This window comes from Mesoplodon densirostris, chromosome 6 (genome assembly GCF_025265405.1).
Source record: "Mesoplodon densirostris isolate mMesDen1 chromosome 6, mMesDen1 primary haplotype, whole genome shotgun sequence".
Classification (NCBI taxonomy): Eukaryota; Metazoa; Chordata; class Mammalia; order Artiodactyla; family Ziphiidae; genus Mesoplodon; species Mesoplodon densirostris.
Genome location: NC_082666.1, coordinates 14240594 through 14261438, shown reverse-complemented (window position 1 = coordinate 14261438; position 20845 = coordinate 14240594). Strand labels below are relative to the sequence as shown.

The following is a 20845-nucleotide window of genomic DNA, read 5'->3' as shown; positions in this document are numbered from 1 at the left end:
CAAAAAGACACATGCGGGCTTCCCTGGTGGCGCAGTTGTTGAGAGTCCGCCTGCCAATGCAGGGGACACAGGTTCGTGCCCCAGTCCGGGAAGATCCCACATGCTGCGGAGCAGCTGGGCCCGTGAGCCATGGCCGTTGAGCCTGCGCGTCCGGAGCCTGTGCTCCGCAATGGGAGAGGCCACAACAGTGAGAGGCCCACATACCGCAAAAAAAAAAAAAAAAAAAAGACACATGCACCCCAATGTTCATTGCAACACTATTTACAATGGCCCGGTCATGGAAGCAACCTAAATACCCAATGACAGACGAATGGATAAGGAAGATGTGGTACATATATACAGTGGAATATTACTCAGCCATAAAAAGGAACGAAATTGGGTCATTTGTAAAGACGTGGGTGGATCTAGAGACTGTCATACAGAGTGAAGTAAGTCAGCAAGAGAAAAACAAGTATCGTATGTCAGCGCATATATGTGGAACCTAGAAAAATGGTACAGATGAACCGGTTTGCAGGGCAGAAATTGAGACACAGACGTAGAGAACAAACGTATGGACACCAAGGGGGGAACGCGGTGGGGGGATGATAAAAAAATAAAATAAAATAAAATAAAATTCCCTTTATGCACCTCACCCAACTGCATCACTCACCAGGTTTCACTAACTCCAACTCCCTAGGTGTCTATGAATTCTTCTGTTGCTTCTCATCCTCCGCGGCCACCGCCCAACTCCAAGAGGCTGTGAGCTCTCATCCAGGCTACAGAAACAGCCTCCTGAGGTGTCTCCCCACACTCATTCTTGCCCTTTGTAACCCACTTGCCATACTGTACCAAAACAGGCAACACACCCCCGCTCCTGCTTAAAACTATTTTAATTGTTCCCCAGTTCTCATATGGCAAAGGTCACAGTCTTTACCAGAGCCCACATGTTGTGCACTACTGCAGCCTAAGTTACTGCCCCTCCCCACCCCCACCCCAACCTCCAGCCAGAGACCTCCTATCCATTCCTCAAAATGGTTTGTTCCTTCCACCTCAGGACCTTGGCATATGCTATCTCCTCTGCCTAGAATACTTTTTCTTGCCTACCCCCACCTCTCCCACTAATCCCAACACATTCATTAGGACTCAGATCAAATGTGCCTTCCTCAGGAGAATGGGCCTTGATTTCCCTGTTACATACTCACTGCCCCCTCGGAATTCTCCTCAGAAAAACATTAGGACCATAATAATTAAATGCCTATGTAATTACTTGTTCTTTGTCTATCTTCTGCACCAGCCTATAAGCTTCAGGATTCATGGATTCTGTGTTTCTTATTCATACTCTATCCACAGCTTTGAGCACAAGAACTAGTAATATAGTAGGTGCTCAACGACTATTTGTGGAATGAACATACAAATAATAACTTAAGAGGCCTAAGACTTCCCTGGTGGCTCAGTGGTTAAGAATCCACCTGCCAGTGCAGGGGACACGGGTTCGATCCCTGGTCCGGGAAGATCCCACATGCCGTGGAGCAACTAAGCCCGTGCGCCACAACTACTGAGCCTGAAAGCCACAACTACTGAGCCCACGTGCCACAACTACTGAAGTCCACGTGCCTAGAGCCTGTGCTCTGCAACCAGAGAAACCACCACAATGAGAAGCCTGTGCACTGAAATGAAGAGTAGCCCCCGCTCGCTGCAACTAGAGAAAGCTCGCCTGCGGCAACAAAGACCCAACGCAGCCATAAATAAATAAATAAACACAAATAACTCAGTTAAAAGATGGGCAAAGGATCTGCAAGACATTTCTCAAAAGCAGACATACATATGGTCAATAAGCACATGCAAAGATGTTCAAATCATTCATCATCAGGGAAATGCAAATCAAATCATAATGAAATACCACCACTCCCTACCCATTAGGATGGCTATAATCGAAAAGATAATAACAATTGCTGGTGAGGATGTGGAGGAATTGGAGCCCTCACATGCTGGTGAAAACTTTTGTAAACTAGCTGCAGCCACTTTAGAAAAGAGTCTGGCAGTTCCTCAAACCGTTAAACAGAGTTACTACATGACCTAGCAATTCCACTCCTAGATCTATATCCCGGAGAACTAAAAACACATGTACACACAAAAACTTGTACATGAATGTTCACAGCAACATTATTCATAATATCTGAAAGGTTGCAACTGCCCAAATGTCCATCAACTAATGAATGGATAAATAAAATGTGGTATATCCATACAATGGACTATCACTGGGCCATAAAAAGAAATGAACTACGGATACCTGCTACAGCACGAACGAACCTTAAAAGTGGAAGAAGCTAGTCACCAAAGATCACAGACTACGTGATTCCATTTATATGAAATATCCAGAACAGGCAAATCTATAAAGACAGAAAAAAGCTTAGTGGCTGCCTTCAGCTAGGGGTGCGCAGGTGGGGGAAATAGTAAGTGACTGCTAATGGGCTCGGGGCTTCTGCCTGGGATAAGGTTATGTTCTAAAATTGATTGTAGTCAATAATGGCTGGGACCCTGGAAAGGAGGAAATCAGCAGAGCCTCTCAAGAAGGAAAGAAGAAGAAGGAGCCCTTCTTGCACGTTCTAGGATGTCAAATGCTTTCAAGCATGCACTCCCGTAATCCTCGGGTGAACTCTGCATTCCCAGAGCTCAGAGGATTACAGAAGTTATTATACCTATTCTCCAGATGAAGAACTGAGACGTCAAACAACCAGCCCAGTATCATACAATAAGAAGGCTGGAGAGCTGAGCCTCAGACTAGCTCTTCAACCTCCACTGCCCAGTTAAGAAAAGTGAGAGACTTTCTGCCCTGAAATTCCACACAAGAGGAGAGAACAGGTTCAAGGACAAGAACAGTCTGCGGTGGTGTCAGGGACCCCTCGGGAGGAGGTGGACACCTCGTCAAAAAGGGCTGGAAAATAAGTCACTTGCTTGGGCCTCAGTCTCCACCAATCTCTATTCTTGGATCCAAATCTGTGTGTCATATGGCAGCAGGGAAGATAGCTGCAAGTGCACAAATGCCAAAGCCAATTTCAGGCTGGAAGGCTGCCGTCAGTCACCCTAATGCCGCTTCCAAAATAACACCACACAAAATGCTACCTTATGGATGCCGAACAGAATCCCACCTACCACCTTATTAGAGGTGGCATCCTGGAACTTCTCACTTGGGGAGGGAAAGGGGACAGGAAGGCACACACCCTGAGCTCCCACCACGGACACGGCCTGAGGCACTCGGCACACACTGCTTCACTGAGCCAGCACGCCAGCCCCGGGTGCCAGGTCACAATGATCCCGTTGGAGCCACTGAAAGTCAGGTGACTGACCCAAGGACTCAGAGCAGGTGAGCGGCGAGGCCCAATGCAATCACGGGTGTATCTGTACAGCCCAGCATCTCGCCTCTGTAACTCAACCAGAAGTATGTCCCGTCTCCCTGTTTTGCCCCTGGGCTGCAAAGAGGTTCTTTTTATTAACAGGATGCCACAGTTCTAGCCTAAGCTCAAGGATTACTGATTCCTTGACTAACCAAAGACCACAGAGAAGACCATTAAATTTTCTTCTATGTTGCATAGACCGAAGGCCAAACTGGTGGTAAGAGAGCTCCTCCCTCCCTGAGAAAGATGGGTTACAATATCCCTGTCTGCCTCTAAAACCAGACTCCACTTTACGCCCCTGCTACTCCTCTCAACGACTGAGTCACTCAGGACAATTTTCTGAGCCTTTCAGAGCTTATATTTCTTCACATGCAAAATGTAGGCAATACCTACCTAACTCATATGCTTGGTGAGAAGATTAACTGTGATGATACATGAATAGAATATCTAGCACAATCCTGGCATATATAGCAGATGCTAAAAAATAAACACAGTAGCCTTCCTTTTGAAGATACCAGCAGGAAGATAATCCCAAATGGAAAATTTTTTTCAATATATTTGGGGAAATTAAGTTCATTTGATTATCTAATTTTCCTGAATATAGGATGCTATCTCCCTCACAGATAGCAGGGGGGAAAAAACACATGCACACACACAACATCTAGTTTTCCTAATACACAGGTACAAACTAAACTAGCTGGGGCAGATGAGAGCATCTCTATTCTAGCCAAATTGCACAAATCTGCATCTCGAGTACTGTTAATATAATGGCAGTGTCTTTTTTTTTTTTTTTTTTTTTTTGGTCTCTACTGATATCTTTAGAAACCCTTTTCTAGAAATTACAGTTTTGGTGCATAATTTAAAACAATCAAAAGCAATTTTGCTAATGATATATCTAACTCTCTTTGGTATGCACAAAAGCAGTAATTTACTGGTCAGAAAATAAACTTAATTCTCCATTCTGATGCTATGAAGCAGTGTGCACAGCTGATTTCTCAGAGACAAAACACCCATCAGAAACAAGAAGACCAGTCGCTGGAGCCCTACCACAAACACGACCTCTCTCCTTCTCTCCCAAGCCGCTCCCATATCCCTGCTATGGGGCCCCTCAATCCCAACCCCTCCTCCCCAGGAGGGTTTTAGTAAAAGGTCCGATCAAACACTGCCAGGAGAGTCTGGTTTTTCACAATCTGGCATATTTGATGGTATCTGAGGAGAGGCATCTAGAAAAAGGATCTTGACTGAAGCAAAATGCAAGCATTCACCCACCAAAACCAGACCCCACCACTCAAGCCAGCACAGGCTAGACAGGAGCCTGACCCAGGGAAAGGGCACGGCTGTGCAGTCAGGCCCCTCACAGCTGGCTGACCATGGGCACTCGGGACCTGCTTCCTCATCTTTGACAGGTGTTGTAAGGATAAGAGAATGGAGACAAAGCCCACAGAACGGTACCTCTAAGACACAAAGTCCGTACAAAATAAAACCTAGGTTCTCGTCCCTACCCCTAAAGTCAGGTCATTCCAGTTTTACTGCAACTGGCAAAAGTAAAGGTCCATCAACAGGGGAAAATTATGTAAACTTTGGTACATTCCCCACAGTGGAATCTTAGCAGCCATTACAAGGAAAGATGTTCCTGATGCATAACATGGAACAGTAAGCTACAGACAGATGTACACACATGACTCTGCTTTTATAATGAAAACACACAGATATCATGAGTTATAGATAAATAAGAGAGGGCTGGGATGGGGGAGGAGAGAGGGAGGGAGGAAATGTTGGTAACACTTTGGGGAAGATCAGGACGGACACACACCTCTAGGTAGAGGCCAAGATAAGTACAGGCAGAGAGAGACACCAGACTTTATAGAAATTTTTTAAAAGTAGTGGGATCGGAGGTGATTTAAGTTTTTTGTCTATATTTAATAAGTAACTAAGTAAGTAATATGTGGAAAAACTTACTTTTTCGGTCCCCCTGGGGAAGGAGGGAGCAGCGGCCTGCCGCCCTGGCATCCTGCACAAGTTCTCCGGCTGATGCTCGGCACTGAATACGGCGTCTGTTGGTTTCTCTTCCCAAGGCTCTCTCGTGCCCACATGTCTGAATCTGACTGTGTCGCCCTCCACAGCCATGGTCTGCACGGAGGCATCTTTCTGTTCCACCTTGGACGCCTCCGCCACCTTTGCTAGCTGGGCTCCCGGAGGCCACTTGAGTTCATCACGTGGCTTGGAAGACAAGTTGGCTTGGATGAAACGTCCGAGTTCACCTCTTAGCTGAACGGCCATCTGCCTAAGTGTCTTCTCCGTTTTCCCGTCAAGGTGTTCTCCCGAAGCTTCCTGCTCTCTCAAGCATGTCTGTTCCAGAAGCAGTTCTCGGAGAACCTTCAGAAGGTCCGGCCTGTTTTTCCAAAAGGGAAGGAAGTGGGAGGACTCAGCTTTCTGCTATGGCCTTGTCACCGACCCACTTTCCTAAGTTTTCCCCATCGATTCTGGCCCAGATTCTGTTGAATTTAAACACAGTGAGCACCTGCCACGTGCCAGGACCCACGCCAACTCTGTTATCCAGGTCACCTCAGAACAACCACACCAGGTAGGTACCACGTGTCTCCTTCATGGAGGAGAAGGAGAGAACTGATTTGACGCAGGTGCATAGCAAGTGAGGGGGGCACACAGCTACCTGGATGCAGGCTGGGCTTCGGAAGAGCAAACAGAGGCATAAGGTACGTGTGACGGTTGCAAGGTCCGCCCACCCCCCTGGGCCCATCCCTACATTCAGGGGCAAGTATGGCTTTGGATGAATCTAGCCAACCTGGCAGATCCACGAGCCACATGGTGCACAGTCGGTGCTCAGAAAAGGTATCGAATGAAGGGATGCTGGGAACTGCTCTGGATAAAAAGATCAGTGGCTTTGAAATCAGACAAAATGGCTTCAGATTCTAACTCTGTGATTCTTGGAAAGCAAGATGGGTCTTCCTCCACAGGACGCTGAGAGGATTAAACGAGAGCGTATATGGGTAGCAGACGCTTCTCACGCCCCTTGCCACACGGCCTGGGCCTCCCTGGGATTTCAGCTGCAGCTGCGTTGATGGCTCTTATAAACAGACAGTCCCTCCGCCAGCGCCCACGGCATCTCTCTGCTGCCTTGGGCCCTTTCCCAGAGCTCTCTGAGCCGGCCAGCAGGGCAGCGGGCAAGTGCAGACCCATGTATGGCTCCAGGGGAAACCCTAACCAGTGGAGGAAGAGAGCCATTGGGTGAATGTTCCAGTCTCCCGTCCTTCAGAGGGCCAGCGCTGACGCAGGGTCTACACCATCCCTCAGAGGGTGGCTGGCAGGGCAGAAGCCCAGCTGCCCACAGCAGCAACCAGATCATAACGCAGCCTTCCTGGCTTTGCCTCCATCCCTACCTTAGTCTCCCTCCTCCCTCCTTCCTTCTGCCTGGAGTCACATCCCAAATAAACCACTTGTACCCAAGTGGTTACCTCAGGCTCTGCTTTCCCAGGAACTCAAACTAAGCCAATATGTAGAAGACTCTGGAGCAGTTCCAGAAGAATCCCTTGTGAGTGTGTTTCTTGGGCCAGACACCATAATGGGCGCTGGGGCTGCAGAAGTGCCTGCAGGGCCTGGTGTTAGAGGCAGATGTGTAAACAAATCACTACTCCACAGGCTAAAAAGAGAAACACAGGCACTGTGGAAGTCTGGGAAGCTTACGGGCAAGCATCCCAGGGTGTCCAGACTGTGGGTGGCAGGAAGAACACCAAAAAAGGGCCTCTAGGGTTGATGAGAGGTTAGCTGGGGGAAGGGAAATGGAACCTTCTAAGCATGGAAAACAATATGAATGGAGTCAAGACACACTGTGGAGAGCAGGGAGGTGAGGCTGGAAGACCTCATCCATGTTAGGGAAAGGAGAGCCACTGGGAGACTCTGTGTGACAGCATGCATGGCCACACACGTGCCATGTGTAGAGAATGAATGGAGAGATTGCCCGTCAGGACGGTGGTGAGAGTACACTCAAGAGCCCCTACCATCTGCTCTAAACATACATAAAGGACAGCAAAACAGACAAGACAAAAAAATGGTCAAGGTGCACTACAGGACTCAGAATCAAATAAGATGTATCCAAAGGTCAGAAACAGAGGAGGAGACCCATTGCCATGATAAAGAGGGCATCCGCAGAAAGCAGAAATTTAACTCCCATGGTTGGAAGAAGACCCATGCAAATTTCATGCCCCTAAAGTAAGACCTAGAGGGACAAGTCAAGGCAACTTCAAAACCACCGCATGGGGAGGAGCAAGGATGGCGGGCAGAGCAGGGCTGCTGACACAAACCACTGTTGCAAACAAAACCCACTATTATGAAAGACAGCAATCTAAAAGATGAGAGAGTTCACACTCAAGGAAATAAAAATAATAAAGCAATCTGAAGAAGACTTAAAATAAGTATATGTCAATCATCTAAAAAATAAAGGAGACCCTTCTCCTCTCTGCAGTTTCTCCTGCCTGCATTATTTCAAAAAACCTTGTCAGAGACCGGAACAACTGACTGCCTTAACAGACCTTGGCCTCCCCGTCCTCTGTATCTTTGTTATCACTGGAAGTGACAGGTACCCTCATGTTGTCTCCCCACTGAGCCCTCTAAGGGCAGGGATGAAGCCTTAACTCTTACCTGGATTCCTAACATCCAGCTCTGGGGCAGAATCAATTTAATTCAACTTAAACAGCTACAGCACACTGAAACAGGGTAAAAACTAGAAGTATGAAAAACAAAACTAAAACGTGTGGTACATTTTTCATTTCTAATATGGAATCATCTAGACTACACAAACCATCTTAAAATTTAGTAAACCCAGACTTCAAAAAATATTTCTGGTATTTCAAGCATGTTAAACTAAATTTTCCTTCCCTCTCCTTCCCTTAATATAGATTGAAAATAATAACAGTTGCTAGTGAGCTAGCCAAAGGAGGACCATTACTCACTACCAAACAACACACAATAAAATCCAGGAAAGAAGACTTACAAATGGGTAGTAAAAGGTGGTGAAAGAGGCCATTATAATATACTAAAGTAGCAGAGCTGCTAACATTTCAAGTGTTACTCTGCTAGAAATCTGAACAGCAGATTCATTAAGCTATCGCCATAATCAGGACCGTTTTAATGGTTCAGTCCGAGGGTCCTGTCAGAGGCCCAAACGTTGTTTATATACCCTGAGCATCTTTGCCACATAGAAGGCATAAGGGGAAAGGAACTGACATTTACTAAGCACTTAACGGTGTGCCAGATCCCTTAAATACACTAAATAGCTTTAGTCCTCACAGTAAGACTGAGATGGGGGCTGTTACTAACCCCATTTCACAGATGAAGAAAACAGGCTCGTGAAGATTCAAGATCTCCCAGCAAAGTGGCAGAAGAAAGAATGCAGACGCAGACCTTTCTGACTCCAAAGAAGCACTGCATTCTTTTTAGTTTTCTAAACGTAAACCTTCTGTTATGATGCTGAGCTTCTTTTTTTTTTTTCTTTTTTTTTGTGGTATGCGGGCCTCTCACTGCTGTGGCCTCTCCCGTTGCGGAGCACAGGCTCCGGACGCGCAGGCCCAGCGGCCACGGCTCACGGGCCCAGCCACTCCGCGGCATATGGGATCCTCCCAGACCGGGGCACGAACCCGTATCCCCTGCATCGGCAGGCGGACTCTCAACCACTGCGCCACCAGGGAGGCCCATGATGCTGAGCTTCTAATTGTCTGCACAGTCATTCAAATATTCATTGAGCCTCTCCCATGTGTCACGTAAGGCGGTGGAAATGCATGGTGAAAAAGAATCATGGCGCTGACGTTTCACTGAGGAGACAGACATCCATACAGACACGGGTAACTAAATAAGACAGTGCAAGGCAAGGAGAAATACAAGGAAGGAGGGACGAGAAGGAGGGGAGGAGGGCGGCAGTCCTGAGACAACGTGTAGAAGCAGGGATTCTTGTTAGACCAAGTGGTCAGGAAAGGCCTCTCTACAGGGCTGAGACACCACATCCCGGGAAAAGAGCGTGCCAGGTAGCGGGAACTGCTACTGCAAAGGCCCTGAGGTGAGAACAAGCTTGGATGACTGAGGAACAGAAAGGTGAGTGTGAACAAGAGAGGTAGCTGATAAAGACACAGAAACAGGCAGAGGCCAGGCCAAGGAGCTCTGATCTTACTCTAAAGGTAACGGAAAGCCATCGGAAAGCTTTAAGCACAGAAGAAACATAATCTCATCTAAGTTTTTGAAAGCTGGCTCTGGCTCGTCTGTGGAGAATGGCTACAGAGGGGCAAAAACGGAAGCAGGGAGACACTTTAGAAGGCTGTGCTCTTGGAGTTCAGGCATGAGATGTGACAGTTTGGACTAAGCTGGACTAAGAGGGCAGCCGTAGAGACGTGAGTGGGTGGATGAGGGATACATTTTCCAGGTGGAACAACAGGACTTACTGATAGTTGTGAGGACTGTGGAAGCCACACCTTCGGCCACAGCAGTGCTATTAAGTAACTCGTGGAAGAACAGCAGAGAAGCACATTAGAACAGGGGGGTGGGTTTTAAACCAATTAGAGGGACTTCCCTGGTGGCGCAGTGGTTAAGAATCTGCCTGCCAATACAGGGGACACGGGTTTGATCCCTGGTCCGGGAAGATCCCACATGCCGCAGAGCAACTAAACCCGTGCGCCACAACTACTGAGCCTGCGCTCTAGAGCCCACGAACCACAACTACTGAGCCCGCGTGCCTAGAGCCTATGCTCCACAACAAGAGAAGCCACCGCAATGAGAAGCCTGCGCACCACGAAGAAGAGTAGCCCAACTAGAGGAAGCCCATGCGCAGCAACGAAGACCCAATGCAGCGAAAAATAAATAAATCAATACATTTTTTTTAATTAAAAATTTTTTTAAATAAAAGAAAATAAACCGATTAGAGTTGAAAGCACCTGTCAGACACACAGGTGGAGACAGCAAGTAGGCAGCTGACCCGGTGATCTGAAGGGGGGAGTCTGGGCCGTGGGTATGAATTTGGAAGTCACACAGCATACTCTGCAGCCGTGGACAAAGGAGGTACAGAGAGGGAAAGGGAGCTAGAACGGAGCTCCGGGACACTCCAACATCCAGCGTCCAGCATCCAGCAGAGGAAGAGGAGCCAGCACAGGAGGCTGAGGAGGAGAGGCCAGTGAGGGAGAAGGAAAATAGAGAGGGGAGCTGTGAACAGAGGCCGGGGAGCGTGGCCACCGCTGCGGGAAAGCGAACACTGGCCACTGGATTCACAACTTGCAAACTGGCGTTGACCTTGATAAGTGAAGCAAAGGGTATGGAAGCACTTGGCCTGAGATGAAGAGGCCTAGGTAACCCCTCACCTGTCCTATCCAACCCTGCCTTCAGACCTGGGCTTGGTCAGCTACTCGTGCTACAGGCGTTCTCGGGACGGGTCACACTTTGTATTGATCATCACTCATTTCAAAATGAGCGCTCAGCACCGCTCGGCAGCTTCTCTTCTCCCCGCCCCAGCTGACGACCTTGACCTGCTCAGGGGAGGGGAGCGCGGAGGAAGCAACCGTGAGTGCCCATCCGGAGGGACCAGCACGTGCCCAGGCTCTGAAACGAGATGAAAGGGGTCTCGTTCCAGGGACTAGAAGGACTGTGTTCCAGGGCCAGAGCACAGAAAGCAAGCCGGGGACAGTGTGAACAGAGCCGAAGGAGGGGGTCGCCAGATCACACGGGGCCCGGCAGGCTGTGCTAAGGACTCTGGTCCCAAGAAAAGTGGAGCGTCTCCAAGGGGTCTTAAGTAGAGGAGTGACTTCACTGCATTTTAAGTAACCGCTCTGGATACAGCATGGAAAACAGACTGGAAGGGGGACGGATGGCTGCAGGGGACTAGTTAGGAGGCAACTGCGGGGATGCCGGAGAAGTGCAACGGAAGCGAGGAGTGGAGAGGAGGAGACAGGGATGGGAGAAGCACATGTGGGTGGTGGAGGGTAAGGACTTGGGTTTGGGAGGTGAAGGGAAGGGGAGGATCAAGGAGGACCCCGGGGGCTTCCCTGGTGGTGCAGTGGTTGAGAGTCCCCCTGCCGATTCAGGGGACACGGGTTCGTGCCCCGGTCCGGGAAGATCCCGCATGCTGCGGAGTGGCTGGGCCCGTGAGCCATGGCTACTGAGCCTGTGCATCTGGAGCCTGTGCTCCGCAGCGGGAGAGGCCACAACAGTGAGAGGCCCACGTACCACAAAAAAAAAAAAAAGGAGGACCCCGGGTTTCTGTCTGAAGCCCACAGACCCAGTCCCTCTGTAACACAGGATCTGCCTGCAAGCACCAGCCACGTCCTCTCCCCTGCAGCCCGCACACCCAAGTCTCCTTGGCTCTTTCTCTGCTAACGTCTTCAGACGCCTCGCCAGCTCCACGCTCTGGTGGTCCCTTACCTGTCCGTTCACCATGCCCAGAAGAGCAGACCCACGTTTTTAGGAGAGTTATTTTCTCTACATCTACTAGGTATGGCTCAAGAATGTAATACTAGCCTTGAAAAAAAAAAAATCCCCAAGGGCTCCCCTTTTAGACTTTTTCAAATGTCACACCTAAGTTTAGCTACAAAGACTGAAACACAGGTAATAAATCCTAAACCATGTCCTCTAGGGAATGGGGCAAACGAACCAGAAGGACATGAAGAGAGGGTTGGGAACCACACACACGGTGAAGACCATGGGAGAGCAGGGCCGGCCAGCCCGTCCTCCACGAGCTGACCCTTCACTCCAGCCCCGGTGAACGAGTGCTCGGCTTGGTCAAGTGCAAGACAGCTAATGAGGCTACGGTGCTTCCTTATTCCATCCCAGTGGATGGGTAAGTTGAATCAGATTTACTCCTGGGGCCCAGCTACTCTGCTAGCCTGTTAGGCCCCAGGGTGGACGGCTAGAGGGTGGAAGAGCTCAGAGGCCTGAGTCTCAGGCCTAAGCCTGCCGCACTCCACATCAGGGTATCAGACGTGGGCTCAGTGATGAACACAGAGGCCTGAATCACGGGCTGGCCGACGTATCTTGCATATGGTATGAATCTTATCTGAGGGTAACGGGAAAGGGTAGGAGTAACTGGCCAGGCGCATTTTAAGCAGTAATATCACCAAAGCCCCACTTAATACCAACCTGGATCCATATGTACACACATTATTTCATTTCATCCTCACAAGATCCCTACAGGGTCGATAAGTATCATCACCCCCCACTTTACAGGTGAGGAAACCAAGATGGGGAGATGAGTCACAAGGTCTAAACGGTACAGCTGGACTGGAGCACAGGTCTGTCTGACTCTAATACCCTGCTTTTTTGGGGGATCAAAACACTGAACTCCTGGAGAGACTTTCTGGGCAGAAAAGTAGTGTTTCCCTGGCCAATGAGAATCCTAGTTACCCAAGCGGTCTTTTTAAAAGACCACAGCTGGGCCTTCAGGAGGGCCCTGGGAGCCATGACCCTGCCATCCTGGGGCTCAGCAGTGCACCATGAAAGGCAGCTGCACAGAGAGCAGGATCAGAGCAGCAGATCCTGGCCAGCATTTAAGAAAGCCTTTTCTAACACTAGAACTGGCCCACGATGGCCTGGAAGCCAATGGAACAGACACACCTACAAGGGAACAGGTAACTGAATGGCTGATGTCCCAAGCTTGCCTGCAGAGTGTCAGCCCGTAAAGCGCTTTCTTTAAAACTGTAATGAAGTCTACATTTTCAAAAATCAGGAGATTGAGCAGACAAATTCTGGGCTTCTACTGAAAGACTAGAAGCTCTGAGGCCACGTGCTGGCATGACAACCATGATTTGGGGCTGAAAAGCTCCTCCCTGCCAGGAGGGAGCACGTGGGCCCCAATTCCCTGCACTCCCACCACAGTCCACTGTACTTTCCCAGGTCACATCACCCAAGTGCATTCCTAGGTGGTCCTCAGAGAGAGCGAGGTGCATCTTTTAACTCGTAACACAGGAGCCCCTGATGCTGAGGAAATCCTCCACTTCTCAAGTGTCATTATGGTCACCCAACTCCCTGTGATAATATACCAGAAGAGCCACTGGGCGTGTCCCCCTAGCATGAGGACTCACGCTAGAAAAATGTTAAGCAGGTGTCAGGGGCTGGGGAGGGTAGCCTCCCGGAGCTCACAGAACACTACCATCCTTTTTCAGCTGAAAAGACGTCCACGAGGCTGAACCCACCAAGGACATGAGAACTACTAGGCTCCTGCTAGCTGTCCTGGGTGGTGGTACCAGCTCCCTTTCTCTGTCTGTGCTGGAGGAGAACGAAAGGTTTCACTGAACACACGCCACATGTCAGCCATTCTCCTTGAACAGCAGTTTTTCCACTCCTCACAGCAACCCCAAGAAGTGGTCAGAGAAACAGAGGCACTGAGACAGGAAAGCAAGCACAGCTCCTTCTGGCTCCAAAGCCCAGAGCAGCTGCTACAGTGGCCTGGAAAGAAGGGAAATCTGCTCCTAAAGGACTAACTTTAAAAATACAAATGTACTGAATATTTCTCCTTTTTTGTTTAAAGGAAAACAACCTGTAGTGTTTCCTCACATAGGAAAGACTCTCGGCAGATATAATGAGAAGGGAATTGTAGTTCAAGCTCAACAAAAAACAGCAGAGTCACAAGTACAATGGCAGTTTTTTAAGCTGTTGTAGAAAGTGGAAGGGATTTCGGGAGGGCTGATTCCTCGCGCTGACAGCCAGGCAGCCCTTTCCGGGCTCCCAGGAACAATTGTGAAGGAAGCTTTCTCTCTCCTCTTTATGCTGGTCTTGCATGCGGCTTTGCTGAATGAGGTCCCCTCGTAGCCAAGGCAGGCAGCCTAATTACTTAATTGCATGACTGGCAAGATTCCTTCCAAGCCATTTCGGGAGCTCTCCCAGTTAAATTACACAGCACCACCATCTAAATCCATTTAGCAAAATGAGTTTGTTCTCCCCTCAAACCAGAGACAACTGCAGTGCCTGGGCCCCATGTCTACCTGGATTCCAGTAACCATATGGCCTTCTCGCTGAAGAGCGGGGCAAGCAGGCTCAGGAGTTCGCCTTCTTCCAGACTCTGGTCTCCGGGGCAGCCGGATTTGTGGGCTCCGTCGGAGTCTAAAATATTGGAATCTGTGTGCCTTAAATATCCATTTTTGCAGCCCCCTTTGGAATTGACCTCCATAATCTGCAAATTAAAGTATGTGGTCAGATAATGGACTACAAAGGAGGGGAAGGGGGTTACGTGGAAAAGAGAGAAAGGATGGAGACAAACAGTGATGAGTGAGGGCAAGTAAACCCGAGAGAAAATGAGGGGAGAGGGAGGGTGCACGCGGCCCACACACGCTCATCTGACGCCACGGAGATGTTTACGTCACATCCTCTCACCCTCAGTTTCCTCATCCGTAACTAGGCACAGTAACGCCACTTCCCATGGCGGCTACGAGAACAAAATGAGATGGCTGGCCCACTTAAGTTCCTGGCGCAGTGTCTTACCTGCTACAGCTCTGTTCCCTCAGCCCACGGCCTACTTCCTGTAAATTCTTTCTAAGAAGGGTCCGGAACATTGTTAACTGCCATTAACAATGCTTTGGACATTTATTATATGCTTCTTGCAGTGTATTCTCCTCATTATATATCAGAAAGCCAACCTCTTTACAGACACATCCTAATTACTGTGACTTTGATTTGTCTCATCAGGACGGTGGAGAGTTCCTAATTCCCATGGAGACGTGTTCTTTACAGATCCACCTTCTTGGGTCACTGAGGGTCCCAGAGGAGTGGTACCAAGGAAACATCTAGTTAAAGCCTGTGCTGGGCATGTCTTGTGGTGCTGCAATTAGCATTCTTTCTCCTGCTTTCCAAAGCTGTAAATTTCTTCTACCAGTCTATAAATAACTCCTCTTGACTTCATTACTGCTGGTGATATACACACTGGCCATCACACCCCTCTCTCCACATGTGTAAAATGATGAAGATTTTTAAACGGAAGACAAGACCCACACAGATGAGCTGTCATTTATAGGGTCTTGTTTGCCACCAATCTAGTTATTAAATCCACCTAAATAAGCAACCTCCACAGAAGGAAAAGTCTAGAATATAATAATAAAAAGAGCAATTGCTACCATTTACTGAGCACTTAGTACATACCTTCTATTTAAATATCACAGGGAACGGTGTTATTATCTTCATTGATGGGGAAACTCCGACTCGGGGGTTAAGCAAGGGTTAACCCAAGGTCACAGAGATCGTGACCAAGACTCATAATCAGACCTGATTCTGGAGCCCCCACTTTTAACTGCTTTGCGCTCCAAAACGCGCATGAGAATGATCTCTCACTCAAGATTCCACGAACCTGAACACCCTGAAGCCCACAAACGCCCAATCTGCAGCCTCCTGTCTCCCACCACATCCCAGTCTTTACGGTTCTTTCAACCCTGGAGAATATTTGCTCCAAATGTTCACTTCAGTGTGCCTGGAGTGAAATTCTCAACAACGCCCAGATGACACTAAGCTGGGTTTCAGATTGGGACATTGCAGACGGACCCAGAGGAGGAAAGTCTGGCTCTATCAGTGGTTCCTTACACTGCACACAGATGACCTGGGAGTTCACAGCAGTCCAGAGACAAGGGCTCTGTCACTGCCTTACTCGGAGCCCCAGATAAACCATCTCCCCTCCTAGGCCTCAGTTTCCAACGCGTAAAATGAATGCGTTGGGTTAGAGCTCTAAAGAGCTGCCCAGGTCCAGTGTCCAATGCCTGCGATGCTCCTGTAACAGCCTCGTTTTTATGTGCAACTGTATGTTTGTTTTCCTGGTTCATGACTGGCTCTACCACCCCGTCTGTAACTTCCAGAAAGGAACAGACCTCCTCTCTTTGCTCCCCGCTGGCACACGGCAGGCACTCCACACAGATGGAAGGAACAGAAAACCCGTCGGACTCGTTCCAGGCTGGAGGCGGGCTTGGGCACAGAGAGGGGCAGATGTTCCTACCTTGTTCCTCTGATCCAGACACTCGCCACTCAGCAGATTATTCTTGTCATCCTCTCCACTTCTGCTCGAGTCCTCGTCCTCCTTGCTAGCCAGAAGCTACATGGAGCATGGAATGGTGTGAAAATGCAACCCAAAAATGAGTGCAGCATGAATATGTATGAATAAGTCGGTGATGTCTTTTTTAAAAGATGCAGAACAAAAAACAAACCAAAAAAAGAGGCAGAGACAAATGCCAAAGCCATGAAATAAAAATTAGCCAAAGTCAGAGCTGCTAGTTCTGGCAAATCACACACAGCTGCCTGGGATCAGGCATAATTTAAGGACAAATTCCCCAAGAAATAAGTAAAGCCATTTCCCCCTGCCCTCGCATGGCCTTCCTGAGCTGCTGGAAATTGACTGTGCTGGCCGGTGTGCTGCTCCCATCCCTGCCATTGCTGAATTCACCTTCAGATTATATAAAAGTAACAAGATTTTGGAAAACAGCTATTGATGGAATTGAAACTCTCAAATAGCGAGAAAGCAGTAAATGAAATTTATGGTGTGCCCAATTTATGCATCCCTTCTATTTAGCACAGGGGATAAACCTCTTTTTGGACTGTCACACATCTGAGATGGGCAGTCTCAGCCACACTGCCATTTTGCTGACAAAAAAGTCCTCATCTCTAATGAGTATCAAGCTTCCTTGACAATAACTTTATGCTTTTGAAAATGAAGGAGAGTTATTTCTAAAGACTGAGTAAATCCCTAATGCTCTAAAGAAGTGTAAACCCCAAAGCTTCTGCAGTTTGCATTCTACAGAACAGACAATTCAGTGTTCTCAAAAGGGCCAGATCTCAGCTCTCTGGAAAAGGGAAAATTCTAGGCATGAGACACCCGGATTAACCAAATAAAAAGTGAGAGGGAAGGTAGCCAACGCTGTTTCAAAAACTGTACCAAACCTCATCTCACCAATGAAGTACTGACCACTGCACCAAAGCGTTAAAACATGAGCTGAGTCCCAGCCGCCTGCTGGGCATGTTGTACATATGACATATCTAAGGTTCTATCTCCATACCGTGATTTCATGAATTCCCACATTTAGTCAATCACCCCATAATTTTCCGAGCCCAAGTTAAACTTTTCTGATCTTCCTTCCAAAAGAAATGCTTTTTTGGAAGAAGAAAAACAAAACAAAGCAAAGTGACTTCACAAAGTCTTTTATAGAAAACTTCCCAGGATCAGAATACATTCAACCCAACCATCCTAATCAGGATCAAAGAGGACTGATGAGTCTACAAATCTTACTACACTATCAAGCATTTAATAGGCTAAACATGTGTAAGTGTATTTCCTAAGGCATAAAAGTTTCTAAATATGGATGAGGAACTTCTCTCCCTCTGTTGGTTTCTTCCCTCATTATTAAAACATGCTCAAGTTACCAACTAGGACAATCAAATTTGTTGGCGGGAGTATAAAATGTTAAAGTACTTTAGAAGAAGTACTGGCAATTTCTTATAAAGCTAATAACCCTATGATCCAGGAATTCCCCTCCCAGGTATTCATCAAGAGAAATGAAAACGTATGTCCACATAAAGATTTGTATATGCATGGTCACATCAGCTTTTATCATAATAACCAAAACCTGAAACAATCCAAATGTACATCAATAGCAGAATGAACAAAGAATTAGAATATATCTGTACAATGGAATACTACTTAGCAATAAAAAGGAACAAATTACTGATTCACGTAACAACATGGATGAATCTCAAAAACACGCCAAGTGAAGGCAGCTTCACACAGAAGAGAAGATGCTTTATGACTCCGTTTCTATGAAAGTCTAGTACAGGCAAAACTAATGGTGGAAGAAAATGAGAAGAGCGGCTGGAGCGGGGGCGAGTGGGAATCAACTAGAAGGGACACGAGGGATCGTGATGGAAGTTTGGGTGACACAGGTACATACGTTTGTAAAACTTAGCAAACAAAGACTTACGACTTCTATATTTCATCGTGTGTAAATTTAAACTTAAAAGAAAAAATAACTATAAACACATATTGAAGGAAAAGATATACATGTTGAAGTATTTAGGGGGAAGCGTATTGATGTTTGTGATTTATACTAAAATTTATCAAAAAGATATGATGGCTGGTGGGAACGGTTAATAGTAGAATCTAAGGGGTGAGTATATGGGTGTCTACCGTGAAGTTCTTTTCACTTTGCTAGAATTTTTTCATAATAAAATGCTGGGAGGCATGGACACATATACACTACCAAACGTAAGGTAGATAGCTAGTGGGAAGCAGCCGCATAGCACAGGGAGATCAGCTCGGTGCTTTGTGACGGCCTGGAGGGGTGGGATAGGGAGGGTGGGAGGGAGGGAGACGCAAGAGGGAAGAGATATGGGAACATATGTATATGTATAACTGATTCACTTTGTTATAAAGCAGAAACTAACACACCACTGTAAGGCAATTATACTCCAATAAAGATGTAAATAAATAAATAGATAGATAGATAAATAAATAAATGCTGGGGAAAAGCCACTCTCATCTGAAAAAAAGCAAAGTAACTACGTTTTTCCTTCCTGGTTCATCAGCAGCTCTGGCCACTGAGTGCTGCCTGCCTCTCTCCAAGCTTCTTGAAAGAACTCTCCATCCTCACCTTCTGCAACGTGGCTTTTGCTGCCAACGCTCTCCAGAAACTGCTCATGAAAGCTCCCCAAGACCTTCTAATGCAGGAGATGGAACCAACCCTCCTGGGATCAGGGAAGAGGCAGCGAGGCGCTCCTCCCCAACCCCGTGGATCAGAGAAGGGTCTCCCTGAAGTTTAGCCAAGCAGAGTACTATTAACCCATGTCATTCCAGTTGACGCAGCAAAAGCATGCGAGTTATTCTTCACTTCCAGAACCACAACCACACCGTGACTCAACAGACTGAAATAAAAATTCTCTTTCATTTCTCTTTACCTCTGCTGATGTGGTTAAAATTAAAAGTCAGTTTCCAGCAATGATCAAGAAATTCAATGCTGTGGACACAGAGAAATGTCCCGCATGCCACGTGTGACTTATCAGTTTTCAAAGACAACATCCCAGAGAGACCGAAGCGTCGCTGCAGGTGGGCTCTGTTTCGGGCCCACCACCACCTGGAGAAGTGCCCCACACTTCCAAGCGCCCACCGGCTCTTCCTTCATTTCCCCACCTTCATCGCTCCTCCATCCGCCACCACGTGGCCTCGGTCCCCCTCACTCTGCGGAAACTGCCCAGGTCACGAACGATTTCCCAGCCGCTTTTCTCGTTTCCTCAGGGTACGTGACACTGTAAGCACGCCCTCCCTAAGCATCGCTCCCTAACAACTGCACTGGCCTGGTTCTCCCCCTGCCTCTTGAGCTACTCTTTCTTGACCTTTGCAGGCCCCCTGCTTCCTCCAGGAGGAAATTCCCTTGACCTCAGAAGAGGAGGCCGGGCCCATCTCCACGCCCACGTGCGCTCCTCCAGGCCCTCGCCAAGCTCCGCTTCTCTGCATCACGGACTCCACGGGGCAGGGACCGTGTCTGTGTTCAGTTTTAACACCAGGGCCCGGTGCTCAAGACAACACTGCTAAAAGGACAAACAAATGAATCAAGACTTTTTTCAAAAGGACAGCTGGAACCAACAGGTTTTCAGGATTATCCCGGTCTTGCTACTCCAAGTGTAGTCTTTGGAGCAACGAAAGCTTGTGAGAAATGCAGACTCCCGGGCCCCGTGCCAGGCTCACTGAGCCAGAATCTTCACGTTAACAAGGTCCCCAGGAAATTCACACGCACGGTAAACTTTAGAAGCACTGCCCTATGGTGTTGCTAAAACAACACTGAATAGAGTCAGAAAAGGGTTTAGTTCCAACTCTGCCGCTAATTTACTAAAAAAGTAAAATTAAAATAGCTGTGTTTTACATATTGAGTGCCTACTACATGCCAGGCACGGTGCCAAGGGCTTTATAAATCGGGCACAACTCATAATAACTTATGAAGTCAAAATGTTAGAAACTTCCTCCTTTCAATGAAATTCAATCTGCTTCTGACAAACCTTTTTTTTTTTTTTTTTTTTTTTTTTGCGGTACGCGGGCCTCTCACTGTTGTGGCCTCTCCCGTTGCGGAGCACAGGCTCCGGACGCGCAGGCTCAGCAGCCATGGCTCACAGGCCCAGCCACTCCGCGGCATGTGGGATCTTCCCGGACCAGGGCATGAACCCGTGTCCCCTGCATCGGCAGGCAGACTCTCAACCACTGCGCCACCAGGGAAGCCCCCTGACAAACCAAATTTTATTCTGTTGCTAATAACAGATGGTAACAAGCACCTTCTACTTCTGAGTACCACTTCTGTCCTCTGAGTCACACAAGGTCTATTTCTTATTCAAAAGGACAGCCCTACATATATCTGAGTTCAATTAAATTATGCCCCTCAATCCATGTTTCCTCTCCATGCAAAAAAAAATCAGTTTTCTAACCATCCCCTAAAAATGACAACGTAAGTAAGTAATGACAGCGACTAAGCATTTCT

General features: G+C 47.8%; 1 protein-coding gene across 4 annotated transcripts in view; it reads right to left on the bottom strand.

Annotated features, from left to right (window-relative positions):
• The window catches only part of CDK5RAP2 (CDK5 regulatory subunit associated protein 2), a 185412-nt gene that overhangs the window by 57720 nt on the left and 106847 nt on the right, over positions 1-20845 (bottom strand). For all 4 annotated transcript variants that reach the window (XM_060100621.1, XM_060100623.1, XM_060100622.1 and 1 more), the window contains exons 19-21: positions 16333-16428; positions 14342-14529; positions 5334-5766 (exon numbers count right to left, since the gene is read on the bottom strand). In XM_060100621.1, coding sequence (XP_059956604.1) covers positions 5334-5766; positions 14342-14529; positions 16333-16428 — 717 coding nt within the window. The remainder of the gene's footprint in view (positions 1-5333; positions 5767-14341; positions 14530-16332; positions 16429-20845) is intronic.